Here is a 20,684-nt window from a genome sequence, read left to right on the forward strand (position 1 = left end):
GCTTTCTTGAAGACCTGGTTCACTACACAGACCTCCTCTAAACAGACCATAAGCACAGGTTGAATGGTGGGTGAGGGAAGGAGGGGGGTTACAGGAGGGGTAAGTAAATGTGTGGAGTGCAACCGGTACCCGATTCGCAGATACTGCTAGTATCGGAGCCGATACCGATCCTGAGTATCGGATCGATGCATCCCTATGTGAGACTGGGCTTTTCAAACTGGCAGTAAAACACATTTAGATTATCAGCCTGTGGAGTTTATTCTCCACAGACTGTTGTGGTGGTATCTTATACCTAGTGCTGCTCCTCAGGCCTGTCCAGACTGTCGCTGGGTCATTGGCTGAAAACTTTTTTTTTTTTTTTTTTTTTTGTCTGAACTCCAACTTTCATTTACATAGAAATGCAATCCACCCCCTTTTGTTTTCCCCATTAACTCCAAGATGCGATCTGCTCTGAATGGCTGGAAGCCCGGCAGTTGAAGCACGTTATCCAGAATAGCTGCACTTAGCCAGGTTTCAATGAAGCACAATGAGGCAGACTTTGAAAAGTCCTTGTTCATCTGGGTGAGGAGAAGTAGTTCATTTGTTTTGTTAGGATGGTATCGGAGATTCACTAGCTAGGAAGCAGGCACATGCATACATATACTGTACATAAAAGTGGGCTTGAGTACCTGCCCTTTTTTCCTCAAGAGAAAGTGCCTTTTTTTCTGGGGATATTTTTTTTATTTATATATGTGTACTTGTGTGTTTATTGTGTGTGTATGTTTCTGTTTGTGCACAGCTTTCCCTGTCAAACAGATAATAATAAAAAAATATATACATATCAGGTCAGGTCATAAAATGTGTGAGACTTTGTTGAGTTCCGATGCCTTTCTTCCCTCCGGGTCTCAGCGCAGCAAAGGCAGTTTAGCGCACATTGATCGGCACATCACAGACAGAGAGCCGCAGAAGTGAAGTTGGTGCAGAAGCGTTCACCTGAAGTTTATGGCACTGGTTAAAAAGCCATTTATTTTATCATGTGATTTCAGCAGAGGACAAGAATACAATGCTACCAATCTGATTTCCAGACTAATGTTACTGTCACGGGAGCCAAAGTCATATGTGCAGGTTTTATTCAATGGCATTAAAAGAGCGGGCTGTTTTTCTCTACGAAGTGCAGTGCACTGTTATAAAGCTATGACCCTTTAAATGAGCTGGCTGTAGCATCCACTCAGTGTGATTACACAGGCGAGGGAAGGGCGGTTCGCAAGGTCTTCAATTTTTCTTTTTTTTTTTTTTAATGTGAGTTTTAACAGGAACTGATGATTAATTTAACACCTTATTCAAGTAATGCCTCTCTCTCCATTAGCGCATTAGGTAATGATTCTTTTTGTTTGAATTTGGGGACATACAATGCTCAGTTAATCTTTGATGAAACCGTTGCTTATGAGGCGGACCGTGGCATTGCAAGTTGCACCGTTGCCAAGAGCCTGTGAACTCTGGAAACAGGCCCGAATTAACCCTGTAAAAATAGATGAGCAGTCAAGGCCAAGTCCCAAAGTTATACATTTAGATAACATGCTTCTTACCTGAATAAAGGGCACATGCAAGAGTTGATCAATAGTTTAGACTTTAAGAGGAAATGCATTTATTGGTTTGTGCTTCGGAGGTATTAGTCCTATTGCCAGAATTAAAGTCAAGACCAGACCCGGAACGAAAAGGGATTAGATTAAAGTAGCACACAGATATTACTTTCAAATAGAAATGTTATGGTACAGAATGTACAAATGCAACACAGATTAGTTTAAATAGATGTTAAATTTATCATGAAATCCAGGGCGGAATGACTTTAATAACAGGAACCCAAAATCTCCATACTGCTGAATGATATATGGGATGCAATTAAATAAACTAGACCTGCAATTTACGTGCTCAGCCACAGGGAGAACGGCTGGGTTTTGACATGTGAAATGCAAGACTGAACAGATAAATTCTTTCCTGTTTTATCTTTAGTTTTAGCCCATTAAACTCCATCATTCATGTTTGATGATTTCAGTTGTGGACACAGTCTGAGAATATGTGAGATGGTCTGATGAAACCTGCCTCTTTCAGCATCCACAGGCTCTCATTAGTATTTTTACACCTGATTGCTCATCACACACTTTATTTGTCTCCTACGAGGAATGTTTTTTCACATCAGCTGAATGAGGTGAGATTTTGCAATCATCCCGCAGTGTTTACCTGCATGTTTTGTCGTATTTATTTATTTTTTCCTTAGCAAGAATGAAAATTAAGGGAAGAAAAAAAAGCTGTTCAGCAGCTTTCATAGAGGTGAATCTCATAACTTACTAATGAAATGTGAAGCTTAGTAAAAAAAAAAAAAAAACATGTCAAGGACATACTCAGAAAAAAAAAAAAAAATATATATATATATATATATATATATATATATATATATATATATATTCATTTATTTTTTATATAAAAATAGCTTGATTATTATTTTTCTTAAAGAAAATTTTGTATTTTTATTTGTATGCATTGTGGCATCATTGTAAGAATTAAGATAAGTAACCCTGTGTTTTATATATGAAGACAACACCGTATTTTATATATATATTTTTTTTTTTCATAATTTTCACAGAAATAAATGACACTGCATATAACACTATTTTATTGTATTACTATATTTTATTATTTTATTTTATTTTATTTATTTTTATTTGTTTTGCGATTTCTTTCTACAGGAATATTGAAATAGGCTTAATGAAAGAGAGCAAATTTAAACATGAAATGAACAAACTTCAGACAGAGCTGTTTGATAAAGTGAGAAAAGCTGAAAGAAAAGCACTGGAATACCTCTTTTGACACTGCAGTGTTTCAGAAATGGAGAAGGGGACTGTGTGTGTGTGTGTGTGTGTGTGTTGTGTTGGGTCTGTTATTGTGAACCCAGGGCTGTTGGCACCTCCAGTGTCGTCGAGCTGCACCCATCCATGAACTCACCATCTGGATTCTCCCACAAATCACATTAAAGTTGCAGGAATAGGAATACATCAAGCTAAATGATTATTGGCCCAGGATTCCAGAGTCAGTCTGATGGAGAGAGAGACAGTCGAGCTGCTGTGATGATCAATCCTGGACTTGTATGGCAGCTTATGTCTGTCACATTGAATGTTTGGCAATGCTGCGACTCAGAGATGCTGGGAACCTGAACAGCCAATCCAACCCCGCTCACTTACTGGTAAATGACAAAAAAAAAAAAAAAAAAAAAAAAAAAAACATGCCTGGTTGCTGCTATAGGGTTAAATCCATAAGTATGAACATTGATAAATAGCAGTAAGCCTATGATAAAGGTTGCTGTCTGCTGTAATATCAACAGATGAATTGATATGCAATTTAGAAATGGTATTTTAAATGGATTTTTTGCTTATATTCAGGATCAGTTAATATGAGACCTGTTTGTGTAACATCTAATTATTTTCCTTCTACAGTTGATAAACTATGCACATTAATGTTTTTATTCATTTATTTGTTTGTTTTAGTGTTTAGTGTTTATGATATTTTTTCAGTGCTGTATTATATCAGGGCTAGCTTCCATTACGCCTAACCTGATTTTACCAAGTGAGACATGTTCCTGGGACAACATCGTTGTTGACCCTGGAACAACATTGGGATTAACCAATCAGATTTGAAGAACCAGTTTATAGATTTTGTGAAGTTTATGCTTAAAATCAGTGTTTGGTGCTTGTACATCAGTGTCATTCATCTATCATTTCCTCTGATTTTAGGGATTACTCATGGTTAAGGTTAGGTTTAGGTGTAGGGATATGGTTAAGAATATATTTTTGGAGTAAAATGTTGTTCCAGGGTCAACAAAATATGTTGACCTAGGAACACATCGGACTTGGCAAAATCAGGACGTGCTTCCATTACTATGTTTTATGTTGATGCTTGAGGTATGATTTATTATTTATTTAAGAGAGTAATGCAGTTTCTGGCACAAAAGACCCCATGTAACTCAATAGCTCTTTCCATATGGCTTTTATTATTATTATTATTATTATTATTATTATTATTATTATTATCTATTTATTTATGTATTATCATGTGGGATATATTGCATCTCCTGGGGCCTGTACCATGAAGCTGGATTAGCTGGCTAGCCAGGTAAGTTTCAGTTTAGTTTGCACCAATCCTGGGTTTTAGGCACCATGTAAGTGGCTTGGCTTTTAGCTGCGTTTATTGCCATAGTAACTTACACTCAACAGCTAACCTGCTCTGGGGCTGGTTAAGTTCTGGGTTAGAGATCTCAAACTGAAGTTGGACCAATCAGATGTGAGAGAAGTGACACATGTCTGACACAGTCACTCCAGTTTATCTTGCTCCAAATTAAAGGTCACTAATGCTAAAAAAATAAATAAATAAATAAATAATTACTAAGTCTTTTTATGATTTATATAATTATTGTGATTCATATTATTATTTATCTTTTACACACAAGCAATTTTACTTTAACAGTTATTATAAATCGTTTATTTTAAATAGTAATGTATACAGATAAGATACAGATCAAAAGATTGCACTATTTAAAAAAAAATAAAAATCTGACCTTACATGTTCGAGTCTCTATCACTATATATTTTCAAATGTGTAAACTAAGTTAACGGGTTTCACTTGTGACTTCACTGATAAAGCAAGATATTTTATTTTATTTGTCCTCCTTATTTCATATGACGTTTAAATTTGACATATTCATCAATCTCTTAACCTTTAGCAAAACCTTTAACCTTTAGTTTTGAATCTCGCTGGGTCTCTCGCGAGAAGTTAATTAAACTTGCTTTGTGTTGCAAGGCCATGATTGGCTGCTCGCCAGTGATGTCACACATTCATGTGCACGCGCTCCACAAACTCAGGATCAAAGCCTGAGTTGACAAAGAAAGTTGATGAACAGCATCATGGTACTAACAAAGCCAGACTGGAGAGGTTTGGTTTTGTCAACTCAAAACTAATCCTATAACTCTGAATTTGTTCAGCTACCATCATGGTACAGGCCCCTGATATGCTGTAGATATGTAGCATTACAAATGGATAACATGTTTGTCGTTCAGGGATGTCTAGATTTTTACATTTGAAGAAGCAGAGGTGGTGTTAGCCCATGAGTCTGTGGGTGGCGGCCAATGTTAATGGGTGTTGCCTGTTGCTAGGTAATTTCCTTGGTGTTCTGGGTGGTTACTAAGATGATGTAGATATAAGGTGTTAGCATAAATGTCGGAATGTGGTTATTTGTAGTGGTGTATAATATGTATCATCTACTTGTTTTATTGATGAGCAATTATTAAGCATCATTGGATATGTTACTCAATTTTTGTAAGAAAATAATATATTTATTTTTTAATAATAATAATAATAATAATAATAATAATAATAATATATATATATATATATATGTTTTTTTCTGAATATCACAACTTCAAATGTCATGCTGATTTTGTAAAAGGATTTGATAAACATTGTGATTTTTTTTTTTTTTTTTTTGCTGAAATTTTAGACAACATGTTTTCAGTATTGTCTTAGTACATAACAATGCTTTATTACTCATCTCATATTATTTATGCAATTGTAACTGCAATGCAAATGCAATCAAGCCACTTTTTCAGTCTGAAAATTCATTCCTGCAGTACAAAGAAGGATTTTGTTGATCCCGATTTTATTTGATTGTTAGCAGCCATAGTCTGCTATTATTCTTACTTACTTCTTAATTGATTTGTTACATGTTAGATTGTTACATACAATTATGTATTCAACTAATAGGATTATAACAAAAAAGAGAGTCCATTATAATGGTAAAAATCCCCTGTTAATCCAATATCACCTTTTAATGAAAAAGTTAATATATGTCACCGTTGTGAAAGAACTACTGAACAGTTTTAGGAGAATAGGAAAAGCTTCAGTAGTCAGTGGACATGATGGGTCAAGATATCAGCAAAGAATATTACAGTTACCAACACAATTCTAGAAAATACTGCCAGTTTTTGTCAGTATCACGTCTCTAGTGGTTTACAGGCTTAAGCCATATTTTCTGTGATGTCGTGGAACATGATTTGAGAATTCATTCACATAAGTTTATTACATGCTGTAGTGCTGCTATTGCATTTAACACAAGAATACATTCAGACCCCCACTCAAACACTCTCTCTCTCACACACACACACACACACACACATACACACACAGAGGATATTATGACAGTCCTGGTAAATAAGCCGAAGCCGATCACGACAGAATGCATCAATCACTCCTCCGTTTTCTTCCATTATGTAAAGTCCTCCCACTCCAAGAGGACAGTTCAAAGTCAAGTGGACCTCTGGCAAAACTTTCACCACAGACTTACTGCTCTCCGAGAGCATGATTCACTGTCACTGTCATCTGTGTATTCTGAGCTCACCAACTGTAAATGCTCTACATAGGATCCACACACAGGTCCATATTAGGTGTTCCTATCCAGAGCCGGCCGAAGCACCGCTTAATGTGAAATCAAGTTCTGTCGCGTGCTATCTGCAGCACTTGTGAAATCAATAATATCTTTGGATCTCTGCAATGACTATAACATTGATTCTCTTTGCCTTTTTCAGGTTTGCAGGTCATTTTCCCTGAGTACCTGCAGGAGAAGTTTGTCCAGTCGGCACTCAGCTACATCATGTGCAACGGAGAGGGAGAATATGTCTGCCAGAACAGTCAGTGCATCTGTCAGTGTGCCGATGAGTTTCCACACTGCAACTGTCCCACCACTGACCTCCAGATCATGGAGAACACGGTCATCGGCATGGCAGAGACTTGGGAAGCATCTTACAACGACTTTGAGAACTCAGGTAACACTAGGGTGGCCATTACTATAGCACCATAAAGAGCACTGCAGCAGGATTTGTAAAGCCAGGATAAAATTTGCATTCGTATATTTATCCGATAAATGCAATCAGAATAAGATGTGTAAATAAATAAATAAAAATCAATCTTTGCATTATAGAAGTGGCAGAGAAACTGCATCTGAAGAGGTGTTTACAGTAGGTGGCCAGCCTTTCTGGGGCTTACCGCTGCGCGTACCGCATTTGCACAGACTGTTTAATGCAGCTCAGAGATGTCATGAATGCATTTACACTTCAGTTACAATTACATAATGGTAGAAGATTAATGTGTTAAATAATAAATAGTCGTAAAAAAGAAATATATATAATGTATACAGAACTATGATGATACCTTTAATATGAAACTATTACCACCAGTAGGATGCGACAATTCACTGTCTTATCAAGTCATTCAGCCGATTCATTCAAAATGTTATCATGCAGGAATGAAGCAAGTAACTTGCTGATTTCAGAACCATGTACTAGTAAACTGCTTATCTTATTCATGCCACGGAAAGATTTGCAAAAAATTGAAAGGTTGGTATATTATTATGCAGTTTTGAATTGAGCAGCTGTTTTTTTTATGAATGGCATATTGAATCATTCACTCAACTGATTTGTTCATTAAAGCAGAATCATTTAGCAACGAAACACTACTTAATATTAACTTAAACTTAACATTAATATGTTTATTTATTTATTATATTTCATAGTTTAAAGTATAGTATATATTAATATATCTTTCAAATATATATATATTTCATATATCCGTCAAAACCCTAGTGTTAAATTGAGTTTGCTTGGAAAATGCCAACAATATGACAGCATTAGCCGGCAAGTTCGCTTGTCAGGTCTGTCAGCAAGTCTGGTCTTGAGCTAATTTTACGATCCATTGTCAGATATGACAGTTTCATCACGCCACACATCATGACTAATAAGTAGACCCGGTGACAGTGAGCATCGAGTCAGGTGTTGTAATCCCATTGGCAGATCGATTCCCACAACGCTCTCACCGCTGTACACTTCCACGGCTGCGCTAATTGGGCTAAGTGACGTTTGAAGTCATCTGCATTGATTTTACTTGAATTAAACAGAAGATGTCTGTTTGTTCATTCAATAGAGGAGCTGCTCTCGGCTGTTCTCTAGGCATGTATTCAGCACTCGTTTTTGCTGAGAGAAGATCATTTTATTGTTTGCATTCAGTCAACAAATCAGAAATGTAAGGACTTCATGTCAACAAATGATGCAGCAATGTTTTGGTTAAACAAAAAAGTTTTTATTGCTTAACTAACTAAATAAAATGTGTTAGTATTGTACAAGTATATGACTTTGTACATGGACATTGATTATTTTAATGGCTTTATGTGTGTATCATAACAAAATGTTTAAATAGAGTAATATAATATATGCATGCATTACAGCTTAGACTTATAATGCAAAAATGCAATTGGGTGACAAACGGCTGAATATTAAAGTAAGCCAAATTCTAGGCTGTCCTTGGCCAGTTGAGCACACAAGAGTATATGCTTTAAATTGAATGAATCAGCTGGTTATATTCTGAGTCTGTTGTTGATTTCTGTGAGCCAACTTGTGCTGAAAACTCTGCATAGGACTAGCATGCTAACTTCTCTCTTTGAGCCAATCTGAAATAAAGCAAGCATGAATAATTCAGCACCCCACAATGCTTTCTATGGGAGTAGAAGTGCTTCTTGCGGTTTATTGTAACAGTCAATTTCACCCCACTGCCTGAACTCAAATCGCACGCCACGAGCGAAAGCTCTGCTCCATTCCCGCTCCCAAAAGATGGATTTGCAGAAAGGCTGTTCAGGTTCATTAATGAATCTTATACTCCTACCAACTATTTATCTGAAATCAGAGCCTGACTGTATTCCAAACATGGCAATATGTTTATCCTATTTAGATTTTGTGTCAGTTTAAGAGAAAGAGCAAAAAAAGTGTAAATCAAACGTTTTGCAGTGCTAGGATGCAGCAAACACATTTTATTTATTATTATTATTATTTATTATTATTATTATTATTATTATTATTATTATTATTATTATTATTATTATTATTATTATTATTATTATTTTGTTTTATATTTTATTTTATTATTTAAAAAAAAATACAACTGTAAAATTGTTCTGACCATTTTTTTTTATTTATATTTTTACTCAAAAATTGCTAATAAATTACACAATTTATTAGAAAGAAACAGCAACACATTGACTTAAACATGAAATTCTGAAGGGGAAAAAAATATACTATTATTTTTTTACTCCTTACATTTATAAAGATTCAGTAAAATTTTGTTGTGTTTTTTTTATATAATTGCTCTATAGCTTTATCATGTTAAGATAAATGGAAATGAGAAATCTTTGGCAACAAGATTAAATAAAATAAGTTTTACTTTTTCTTATTTTTATTTTTTTAATTCAGTTTTGTAAATTTTATTTCAAGCAAATCTTTTCTCTCTTAATTTCGTTATTTCTTTCTTATTATTAGTTAACTATAATAACCCTAGGTACAAGTATTTTTTTGGTTCCCTGAGGCAGAACACTGCAAGTAAATGAAAAAGAAGGGTCTGTCTAACTTTCATACTACGCTTAACCCTGGTTTAACATTTCCAGTCTTGAAAGTTCAGTTAATAACAATCATCTGATGATGACTATTACAGTATATAACAGTAAAATAGTTGTGGAAAGGTTCTCTGAATGTCATCGACCTTAAAGGGTGGTTCTGTTGAGATCACATTTAATGCAGCTCACACGCCGACAGACATTTTTCACCTCGCTGATCAAATATTTCTGAACAAAAAAACATAAAGCAGAAATAGGTTACTCCCCAAGGTGATTGCTCAATATCCACCTTATGAGCACGTTAACTTATATATTATTAAGAGGTAATAAAAGGTCCAAATAAAACCAGACACTGTGATATATTTATATAGAGCAGGGGACACTCAAATTGAGTCTGTGAACCTCAAGGTCACCGCAATATTCCTCTGGACGGGCCCGAATGGAAGACGCTCGAGCACCAAATGATGCATGAACAGATGAATCTTCTGAAATGTCAAGCTGATCAATTAGGGAGGTGATAATTGCTTGAATGTGTTAATAAAGCCTTCATTTAATGCCAATACATTCTTAAATCATCTCCTAAGCCATCATTTGAAGGTTTTACTCAATATGATCATCACCGTTTTGTAAGATATAAACTGTCAGCTTGTTTGGATAAGTCCACTCATAACAGGGTAGAATATAAGGAAGCCTCCTGGATTTTTAGCGCAAACATTTAGTGTTCCAGTTGTTGAGAGGTGTTACACAGGATAAGAGTCAGAGGCTCCTGTCATGGCCTGCAAATCTGCTGAAACTGTATTTTTTAAATACTTAAATTTTTAAATACCAATCACAATGCACTGGATAACTGGCCAATCGTAGCACACCTTATGATGAGCTTTGTAAAAATCAACTTGTTTCAGAAAGCCTGGGCATAGAGGGGAAACGATAATGTACAGTATGTGGAAAATAATGTGTTTTTTGAACTTTAAACCACAAACTCATTACACCAAATTGCACGCATTACACTAAATACACAAGATAATGTTCTTTTTAGCAACATCATAAGACCCCTTTAACTAGCAAAAACTGTTTTTCACATTGATAATAATAAAAGCCATTATAAGTAATGATCATCAAATCATATTATAATGATTTATGAAGGATTATGTGACAGGGAAGACAAGAGTAATGATGCTAAAAATGCAGCTTTGATCACAGGAATAAATTATATTCTACAATATATTCAAATAGAAAACCGTAATTTTTTAATTGTAATAATATTTCAGAAATGCAGTCTTTATCTTCTTTCAAAAACATAAAAAAGCTTATTATTGCAAACTTTTGACCAGTAGTGCACATTAAGGGAATCATTACGGCATTGTATAAAGTATATACATTATATAAAAAAGCAAAAACTATTTTCCCTTTATATACACCCCCACATCAAAGTGGTTATAGGTCAATAGATACCGAGGCAATTTCCATTGGGAGAATTCAAAATGAGCCTGAAGTATTGAAAGTCCTGCTTTACATTTAGAAGGAGGCAATCGCGTTTACTATTGAACAAGCATTCACATGAGCTTCTCTGTGTATCTGAGCTGAAAAAGAATTGATGATACCATTATTTATGTCTCCACCTATTCAAGAAAATGAAGCTGTATTTGCCTGACTAGAAATGGCTGTTCGAGAGTGTTACTGAATATGATCTGAGTGAACTGACTGGATATTTAGTGCAGACACCTGTGGCTATGAGGCCATCTTATGATGAAATAGTGCAATTCAATTTTAAACACTTTAAAACATTATATTGGCAATTAATCATTGTTAATATTTCATTTTTGCTTGAACAAAGAAGGTGCATTTGTATAATTTTTTTTATTTAAAATGTCAAAAAGTAGACTTAATACTACTACTACTACTAATAATAATAATAATAATACATTTGCATTAATGACAAAAGAGGTGTAAAAAATAAATAATTTGAGTAATATAAGTACACATACAGTTAAAGGGGTCATATGATGCAATTTTTTTTTTTTTTCCTTTCTCTTTGGAGTGTTACAAGCTCTTGGTGCATAAAAAAGATCTGTAAAGTTGCAAAGACTAAACTCTCAAACCCAAAGAGATATTGTTAGTAAAAGTTAAGAGTCACCCAAGCCCTCCTGTAACGTCTCGTTTAAACACGCCCCCACATTTCTATGACACGGTTTTGGTAGATTTGCATAACGCAGCCCAAATGTTCATGCAAAGAAAGATGGCGCAACCTTTGATTCTTGCTGTTTCCACCAGCGCCATGTTTTGGAGACACTGTTTCGTTGTGAAAGTGAAATTACTTTGTTTGGCCTCCCAAAAGAGGACACAACCAGAAATCAGTAGTTAAGTTTTATTTTTAATGCCATCTGTTCTGACTCACAGTCTGTAAGAACATTTTCATATGTAAAGGATTTGCCACCGATGATTCAAACGCGAGTTCTGAGCAGGGTAGCAGCGAGGGGGGCGCGAGGACTGTAATTGAGCACGGCTTGTTGTTTGTTGTTTCTACGATCACAAATGCAGATGTGGTTTTATGTTTACGTGGCATGGTGCAACACAAGGTGTAAAAACACAGTATAAGTTATTATAATCATATATAACGAACCATAAACTGCATATACACATTTCATTACACCAAATACACAAAATAATGTTCTTTTAGAAACATCATATGACCACTTTAAAGGATGAGGGTGATCAAACAGACAGATAATGGATGATTAAATGTTTGACGATTATGTGCGTATTACTACCTGAATGGAAGGAAACTAGTCACAATAATCCCACAGTTTCCGCTACTTGTATATATAGTCATAATGTTAGTGTATAATTCACATGAACTGTTTTGTTGATTCCTTCTTGACACATAATCGTTATCAAGTAACACACCAGTAAACACAGGTGCTCTGTAGACAGTCGTGTGTTATTGTGTCAGGGCCTGCAGTGCTTACTGCATTCAGATGTCACACTGTGTCATTTTAATAGCATGTCTGACACATCAAAGGAAACAAGCAGGTGGATTTGTTAAACAACATGACAGCATGTTTAGACCATTATATTTACATCCCAATATGACCGTGCTGCAGATATGTAAATGTACCATCAACCAACCTCAGCTACACTCAAACAGACACATTTGCTGTATGTGCCGTGGGCTACAGGCATGCTTATACTGTAGTTGAGCTCATGTCATATGATTATCTTATGACATATCTTTTGTTTAAAGCATTGGTTTCCAATCTGTAGGGTTGAAGCTGAAATCTGCGAAGAGCTGGATTGGCCACACATGGTTTAAAGTCAACATGAAGAAGTCTTTATTATTTCTATTAAATCATGTTTTCCACAGGATTTTGTGAGACTCTGAGGTTGACCTTGGCACACTTTAACATTTTAAAGTTAAATGCATTTTAGAGTTAAATGCACCAACCTGGTGCACGTTCACTATTAAGAGCTCCAACCCAGTTTTGGTGTCCAAATTGAACAGAATAAAAAGTATTTGCATTCGCTGGTACTGGACAATTATAATATTATCTTAATTTCTTCACTAGCAAGAGTTAAACACTCCAGGTTTTATTTTGGCAGAAAATTGTGATAGACTACATATTTATTTAATTAAATCACAGCCTTTTGCGATTTGATAAGCCATTGTGAGATATAAATTGTAATTTGATTGATAGATGTGTATGCTAGTTTTTTATGTTAATATGAGAAGTGTAATTTGAATGTACTTTTTTTTTTTCTTTGACTGATGTTCCCCAAGCCAAACATGTTAGTTACAGTTAAGTTATTACAGTGAACTAATAGTCAAATGGCTCTTTATTAATTGTTTTAGTCTACTGATGTAGGTCAGGCAGACTTTCTAAACTCTTGTTGTAAATCATGTTTCACTTCAAATTTTTACACATAGCGTAAGTAAACGGGATAGTGTATGGCTTTGCATCATGACTTTAAAAGACACTGAACGATTTGAAAGATATAACATGGGAAACTCTGAAGGCTGTCTAGATAATAGTATTGACACAGTGTTTGTGGTTAAAATCAATCATTGTCCGTAAAAGTCAATACTTTTCACCATCACTCTTAACAGGTTTCACACACAATGGATTCTAAGTATCAATATGTGGTTTATGTGGATATGCGTTTGCCCTCTGCTGTATGAGCACATATCTTTCTCTCTTTCTCACCTTAGATGAGTTTAAGTCGTTTCTTAAACGTCTGCCCCCGACACACTTTCTGCCTGTGAGCAGCGTGCACCTGCTGTGGGGGAGCGACTGGGACCTTCAGAACCGCTATCGGCTCTTGCAGAGTTCACTGGAGGCCCAGAGACTGAAGATCCAGCGCACAGCCCGGAAACTCTTCGGTCTGAGCATTCGCTGTCACCACAACCCCAACCACCAGATGCCCAGAGAGAGGTGAGACCTAAAGTTCATTTGCAGAATAATACAGCAGGAATATAGGATTGTATTCCAAAATCTGACCTCAGTAGATATGAACAGAACACTCAAAAAAATAAAATAAAACATTATTATATTTTTATGACATAGGCTACGCGGAGCTAAAATTTGAGAATAAGAAGCTGACATCTTATTTCTTCAAGCGGTCAGATTTACCATGGTAACATTAATGCCTAGCGTGAATAGTCTTTTGCATCGCTTAGAAATATTTCTGCCTGTGATAATAATCCACATCGGATCAAGTTGTTTCAAACACTCGCTGCTGACTGAAAGTAAGTTTTGAGCTCAAATTATTTTAAAAGGTTTTTAATGCCGGTGTTATAGCTGTTAGCTTTATGAAATGATCCGCGGCGCTGACGCTCTCCAGACGCAGAGAAACTCCACCAATGTTCATAACCACTCCTCTAGCCCCAGCTGGCCCGCTTTGGCCCAAGGTTTTCTTTGGGCCAAAAAACCTGGCCATTGACCCCGAACGAAGCACCGACGAGGCAAGATTAAGCACTCTACCGACAGTGGAAATGCGGCCATTTATACCAATTTTGCCATACTTCCTGTCTGCCATTTTGATTCAAATTCACTTTTTCGAACTCCTGCTAGACCGTCCGATATTCACAAAATAGAACTCGGATCATCTTCAGACCAAGCTAGCAAAAATATTTTGTGTTGATATACGATGATGTTTTCAGTTAGCGCATCAACAAATTTGCTGGAAAGGTGTCAAACTGCATTTGTGGCTGTATCTCTGCAAAGCTCTGACATATTTACACCAAACTTCCTCACACTGACCAGGCCACATCATTTCAGTAACAGTGCCATCTATTGGTCAAGAGTAATAAACCCTTAATTAACCATTAGTTATGAAATTTCCAAAAATGCTAATAATTTTGATTGCAATAGCTTATTATTATCAAACTAATACATACCAATTATACCACTGTCGGCCAAACTTCCTGTCTGCCATTTTGTTTTTATGTTGAAAACCTACTTTTTCGAACTCCTCGACCGATCATCATCAGATGGTGCTGACAAAAAGTTATGGATTCTGTGTTGATAGACAAAACTATTTTTGTATAGGACCACAACAAATTTGAGGCATAATGACAGATTATGTCTGAGGAAAAACATCTGAAAAGCTTTGGCATATTGACACCAAACATTGTTACCTCACACGGAACACACCACATCGATTTGATAACAGTGCCACCTATTGGTCAAAAGTTATAAGCCATTAAATCATATTTCAAGAAGTTGTGTTCATAATGTATTTGTCATTTCCACTACAATCAATCTAAAACAGCTTTACTTACTCATTGTTGCAGTTGGTATGATGTCACATGTCATGATTAGCTCATCATTTTGCCTCTGCTGTGCTTGACCCCATTATTGCTGCTTGCAGATATATTTATTATTATCATCATTATTATTATTTGACTGTTCACTACAACCTTAACATTATTAAGATATCTAGCTAATGAGCTAACTTTATCTAATTGAGATTCTAAAACTGTTTTTTATTTTTATTTTTTATTTTTCAGTGATTTACGAAAACTCAACATTAGATTACTAACCAAAATAGTATGTAGGTTTTTTTTTTGCTTTAATTTCTTTAAAAATGCAATACACAAACAGAAGAACGACCAAGAGCGCTATCTTTTAACAATTGGTTGTGTAGCTCTAGTAACCTCCACTGGTCTGTGAAAAGTTTAACCCATTTAACATTTGAGTGACTTTTCAAATTGCTCGATGTTTCTTCAGGACTGCATGTAGTGTAGTACTTCACTGGGAATTTGACTATTAAACAGTTTTATTAAAATTAAGTTATGAATAGTTCTGACATGTCCAGGAAATAAATAAATAAATAAATATTGGCAATTTTCTGCCAGGACATTATCAGTTTCTTTCTGACTGGGCTGGAATTAAAAAGTGCAATGGTCTATTAAAAAAGTCTCAGAAGCACTGCCTGAAACATAGACAAATAAAGTTTTCTGTCCACTAGGAAACTTGACTTATCAAGCAGAGAATAATATGCACACTCAGGAAATGCAAATAATTCTTACAAAAAAAAAAAAAAAAACACTGTTCATACAGCGGAGGAGAGCATCAACTGTCACTAATGTGGAAGTAGCTCACCCACGCTCCAGTGGCAGCTTTGACAAGGTCTGTGCTGAAGCGTTATCAAAGCCGAGCAGAGCAGAGTCAGAGCTCTGTGGGGCTCACATCAAGGACGTTTAATGGCAATAGCACAGAGAGAGAGAGAGAGAGAGAGAGAGAGAGGTTGGGGGTGGCAAATACAATTCTAGGTAAGCACGGGAATGTTATCGGTTCCGTGTTGTGAAAAGTTGCTTGTGATTTTCAGGGCTAATTCGCTAAACACTGGACTTGACAGTTTAGTGTTGTTCTGCTGAGGATGAGAGAGTCTATTTCTGTTTATGTGCAACTTACTAGATTCATACTTCAAAGAGCAGCTAGTTTAACTGATAACAGTGCAAAGAATTAGCATCGCATTTGAATAAACTAAGCAGCAGGGCTAACGATTCGTCACGTTAAACAATCTCTGGGGGAAAGCATAGAGTTTGAACACAAGTGCCCATGGTTAAACACCTCAGCTTCAGTTAACACATCACATAGAAACATACTTGTGCAGTTCAACGGAAGATGATTAATGCATGCATTACTATGGTAGTATCAAATATCAGTGCTCAAGTATACTTAAAAAGGTCTATTCAGCTAACCAAGTATTGTTAAGGTCCTTATTGGTTTCTGTCTTCATTTCAGCCTGCAAAGCAACAAAATGTGATGCAACATGACATACAGGAAGAAAATATTATGCTAAATTGTGTGCACGGTTTACTAATGTGTTCCCTCAAGGTACTAAAACGTGCACACAATTACTATTGCATTCCCTCGATTAACTATTCCGTTCAATTTATTAGATTTATAAATTGTGCGCACGTTTTATGAATTTGTTCCCTCGATTTGCGAGGGAACGCAATAGTAAGTATGTGCACGTTTTAGTACATTGAGCGAACGAATTAGTAAATCGTACACAATTTTTTTTTTTTTTTTTTTATTGCATGGAATGTTCGGGGCTCCGTATGCAACCTATACAATATAAATATTATTAAAAGTTTAACATATATTTTTAACATATTTATTTATTATAATTTTTTATGACACACAAACACACACATATATACATACATACATACACTGGGTATAGAAAATAATCACCCCCCTTTAAAATTATAAAAACACATTCCATTATTACCACCTCCATTTGGTGTTGAGGCCAAATAATTTAATTTTAGTCTCATGTGGCATCAGAATCTTTAAAGTGTGTTGTGACTGCATATGGCCTTTTTTTAAAGGGTGGCTTTTTTTCTTGAACCCCTCCCATAGAAGCCACATTTGTGGATATTTTGTGATATTGTTGTATACTCTGTGTATGAAGCTCTTATTCTGTCTTTACTAATGCAAACGTTTCTAGTAGTGATCATTACAAACTTTCAGCTGTAAATAAACTTTAACATGTCAAAATTTTGCATCTGTAACTGTAGGCTGAAAACTTGTTGGGAAGGTTGTTACTGTTATTGCTGCCAACCGCGGCTTTCTGAAAGACACGTCATTATATTCCACACATCTGTATGACAACCCACGAAACATATGCATTCAAAATATGAAACCTGTGACGAGTTCTGAAAATAGGTGATATTGCTGCACTACAGATGACAAAAATTAGAGGCATTTTAAAGTAATATACAAATAAAAATGTCTTACGATAACCAAAATGTACAGTTCTTCCATCAAGGAAGATCATTAGCATAGCTTGTCGTAATTATAGACAAATCATTTAATGAAGGCCACTTATCCAATCAGATTTTAGAGCTGAAAGTGTTTGTTTTATAAGTGTCTGAGCTCAGATCAGCACTAAATAGAAGCACATACTGTATGAGCATTGTTGTTGTGTTAGCTGTGCTGTCACCAAGGATGTCTGTTCCGTCTCCACTGACCTGCTCTTTGGCCCGAAGGCCCTGATGAAGAAAGATGGCTACTCGCTTGAGGAAGAGTTTCCTGCTGACACCGAGCCGCTTCCCGTTGCTCATTATTAGCAGCAAACTGCCTACATCCGCCCCATAGACTCCAGAGATAGAAGTTAACTAACTCCATTCTGCAGACACACTGCTTCCAGTTTGATGGCACACCAATTATCTAGAGGAAGAAAACTTCATTTGGCTCCAAACTTAATTGTGATAACTGCCAAGTTTCTATCGGAAGTTCTTACTTAGGAGTTCGGAAGTCATAACTGTGATACTTAATGTGCATTTCGGTGACCGGTTTCTCTCTTTCTTTGTCCAACACATTTTTTTTTTTCAGTGGAGCATAAAAATGAAGAGCAGATGATGTGTGCTTTGTTAAGAATTGATCTGGATATATTATTCTCATGCAACCTAAAAGCTTGTCACCTCAAAATTCAGAGTACCTGGTATCTTCTGGTGAGCTTCTTTACTTATTGGTTTCAATGCTTTTTATTTTGTTATCATCAGTACAGAAAAATAAATAACTGAACACATTCAATTGGAAGTTTATATATATATATATATATATATATATATATATATATATATATATATATATATATATATTCTCGCATAGACAAAACATAAAAAGGGCCCCACAGGTGAAATGGTTGAAAAAAGAGCGGAAAGTAGATTACGCTGCTGTTTCTATATTAAGGGAAAATCCATATATGCACCATGACAGTGAGATATTCCCTCTCGTCCATTCTTGATGCAATAGTGCCGACGCACAAGGTCTATCCGTAGAACAGGGCAGAGGATCCAAAGCACAGCTTTAACCTCGTCTTTGCTCAATTATCAGCCTTTTGCAAATTGTGCAGTTTCTACTCTTAGGGAAGCGTCTTAAAGTCAGCTGCTGTTTAGTCCTGGCTGGGAAAAAGCTGATGCAAGTTTTACATGAATATTTTGGTATTATTGTTTCTTTGCCCTGAGTAGAGTCCAAAATCACGTATCTTTAAAAATGTCCCGTTGGCTACAGTTCCTAATAAGAGATATTTTAAGGCGGATTGCTTGTTTGAAATCCAGCCTCCTTGTGCTCCCATACGTCTCTCTCCATACAGTCTGAATCTGTGTGTTTGTATCAACGGTGACAGTACTAGCATCAGCTATTTACCACTGTTATAACTCTGAAAGGATGACACCCCCTCACTCTGTTATTAAACTGTTATATCCATTTGAATTTACCACCAAATCTCACAGAACAGCACTCTTCTTTTGGGATGCATCATGAGGCAAAAACAATGTGAACTGTGCTTCAAAGGCAATATATTTCGAGCCAAGCAGCTTTGAGCAAAACACTATAGAAGTGGCGACTTGCTTTAATACCAACTGCAGTCCTTTTCTCCCCAAGCAGCGTATGTGCTTTTAATTTGAAAAAATATACGAGAGCACAAAATAACTTTAGGGTTGAAGCAAGAAATTATAAAATAATTTGTTTTCCTTAATAAAGGGACATGAGGACATATTTACAAGTTACATAATTTCATTTTTTTATTGTAAGGACCAGTTCGCAAAATTAAAATTAACAGGCTGTTTATTAGTGCGTATAAAGCACATATTAATTCCTTATTCTGCACTACTACTTACTCTCTGTATTATTACTAGTTCCAGTTTTTCAATCAAACAGATGAGGGCTACCTGGTCTCAAGGCATAAATGTACCTGGGTGCACTTTTTAGCGAGATACGAAATACGTACCAATAAGTACACATCACTGCAGTTGAATGGACAAACATTTTATGATCCTATGACAATATAAATACTTATAAGTACATTTAGACCACTTTCAACCAGCATAACAAATATGTTTTTTAACCAAATCACCTACCCTGCCATTAAGGCAAACATTGTCATAATTCATCAACAGTGGGTCATTAGGAATCCCTTGATATTAATGCACAATATTCATTGGTTGTGAACTGCTCTGAAAGTGCAAAAGTCAGACTTTTTAAGGACAGCAGACACCTTCGTTTTGTATTTTGCATGTCAATAAATTTTACACATTGTACACATCTAGTTTTAGTCACAAACATATGATATGTTTGCTCACACTGTCAAGCCCTGTGAACTCCAAATTGCATTCATACAAATTAGACAAATCAAGCTTTGATGACAAACAGACTTGGGTCCAAAGACACCAAATGATCTTGTGTAAAACATAACTATGAATCACATATGTATGCAGATCTTTTGTTGCTGATAAATTGCTCTGACCAGAGCAAAAGCACAGCCGCCACTGCTGTGACAGATAGAGCCATGCCTCAGGGATTTCTCTGCCATTTAATTACTGGATGCATCGCAAAAGCCAGTGTGATATTCAATCACGCAACCATGCTGGCCATTTCTGTTTATGCAAAGCCCCAAAATTACGCTTACTGGTTGCTTGTAATTAATAGATATTTGTTGCTCGTTGTGAGCTTTACCTGATAAACCGTAGCTGTGATAATTTACATTCAGAGGACAGAAAACAAATCTGATTTACACCCACACAGATAGCACAGTTAGTGCTTTTAACATTTGGGTTCATACATATGCTTTGTATAAATGTAAATGTTTAAATGTTGTATATATATATATATTCCCTATATACAGGCTTCCCCCACACTCAGAATGGCTTACATCTGCAGTCTGCTCGCTCTCCTCCATTATCCATTAGAAGAGAAATTGTGGTTATATACTTCAT

The 20,684-nt window shown here is 35.8% G+C and overlaps 1 protein-coding gene across 1 annotated transcript in view; it reads left to right on the forward strand.

The window, feature by feature from the left end:
- LOC127989671 (BMP/retinoic acid-inducible neural-specific protein 1) overlaps positions 1-20,684 on the forward strand; it is a 162,732-nt gene that overhangs the window by 136,962 nt on the left and 5,086 nt on the right. Inside the window, exons 6-7 of the mRNA XM_052591443.1 lie at positions 6,609-6,845; positions 13,662-13,884. Coding sequence (XP_052447403.1) covers positions 6,609-6,845; positions 13,662-13,884 — 460 coding nt within the window. The remainder of the gene's footprint in view (positions 1-6,608; positions 6,846-13,661; positions 13,885-20,684) is intronic.

The sequence above is a fragment of the Carassius gibelio genome, chromosome A5 (assembly GCF_023724105.1).
Source record: "Carassius gibelio isolate Cgi1373 ecotype wild population from Czech Republic chromosome A5, carGib1.2-hapl.c, whole genome shotgun sequence".
NCBI lineage: Eukaryota > Metazoa > Chordata > Actinopteri > Cypriniformes > Cyprinidae > Carassius > Carassius gibelio.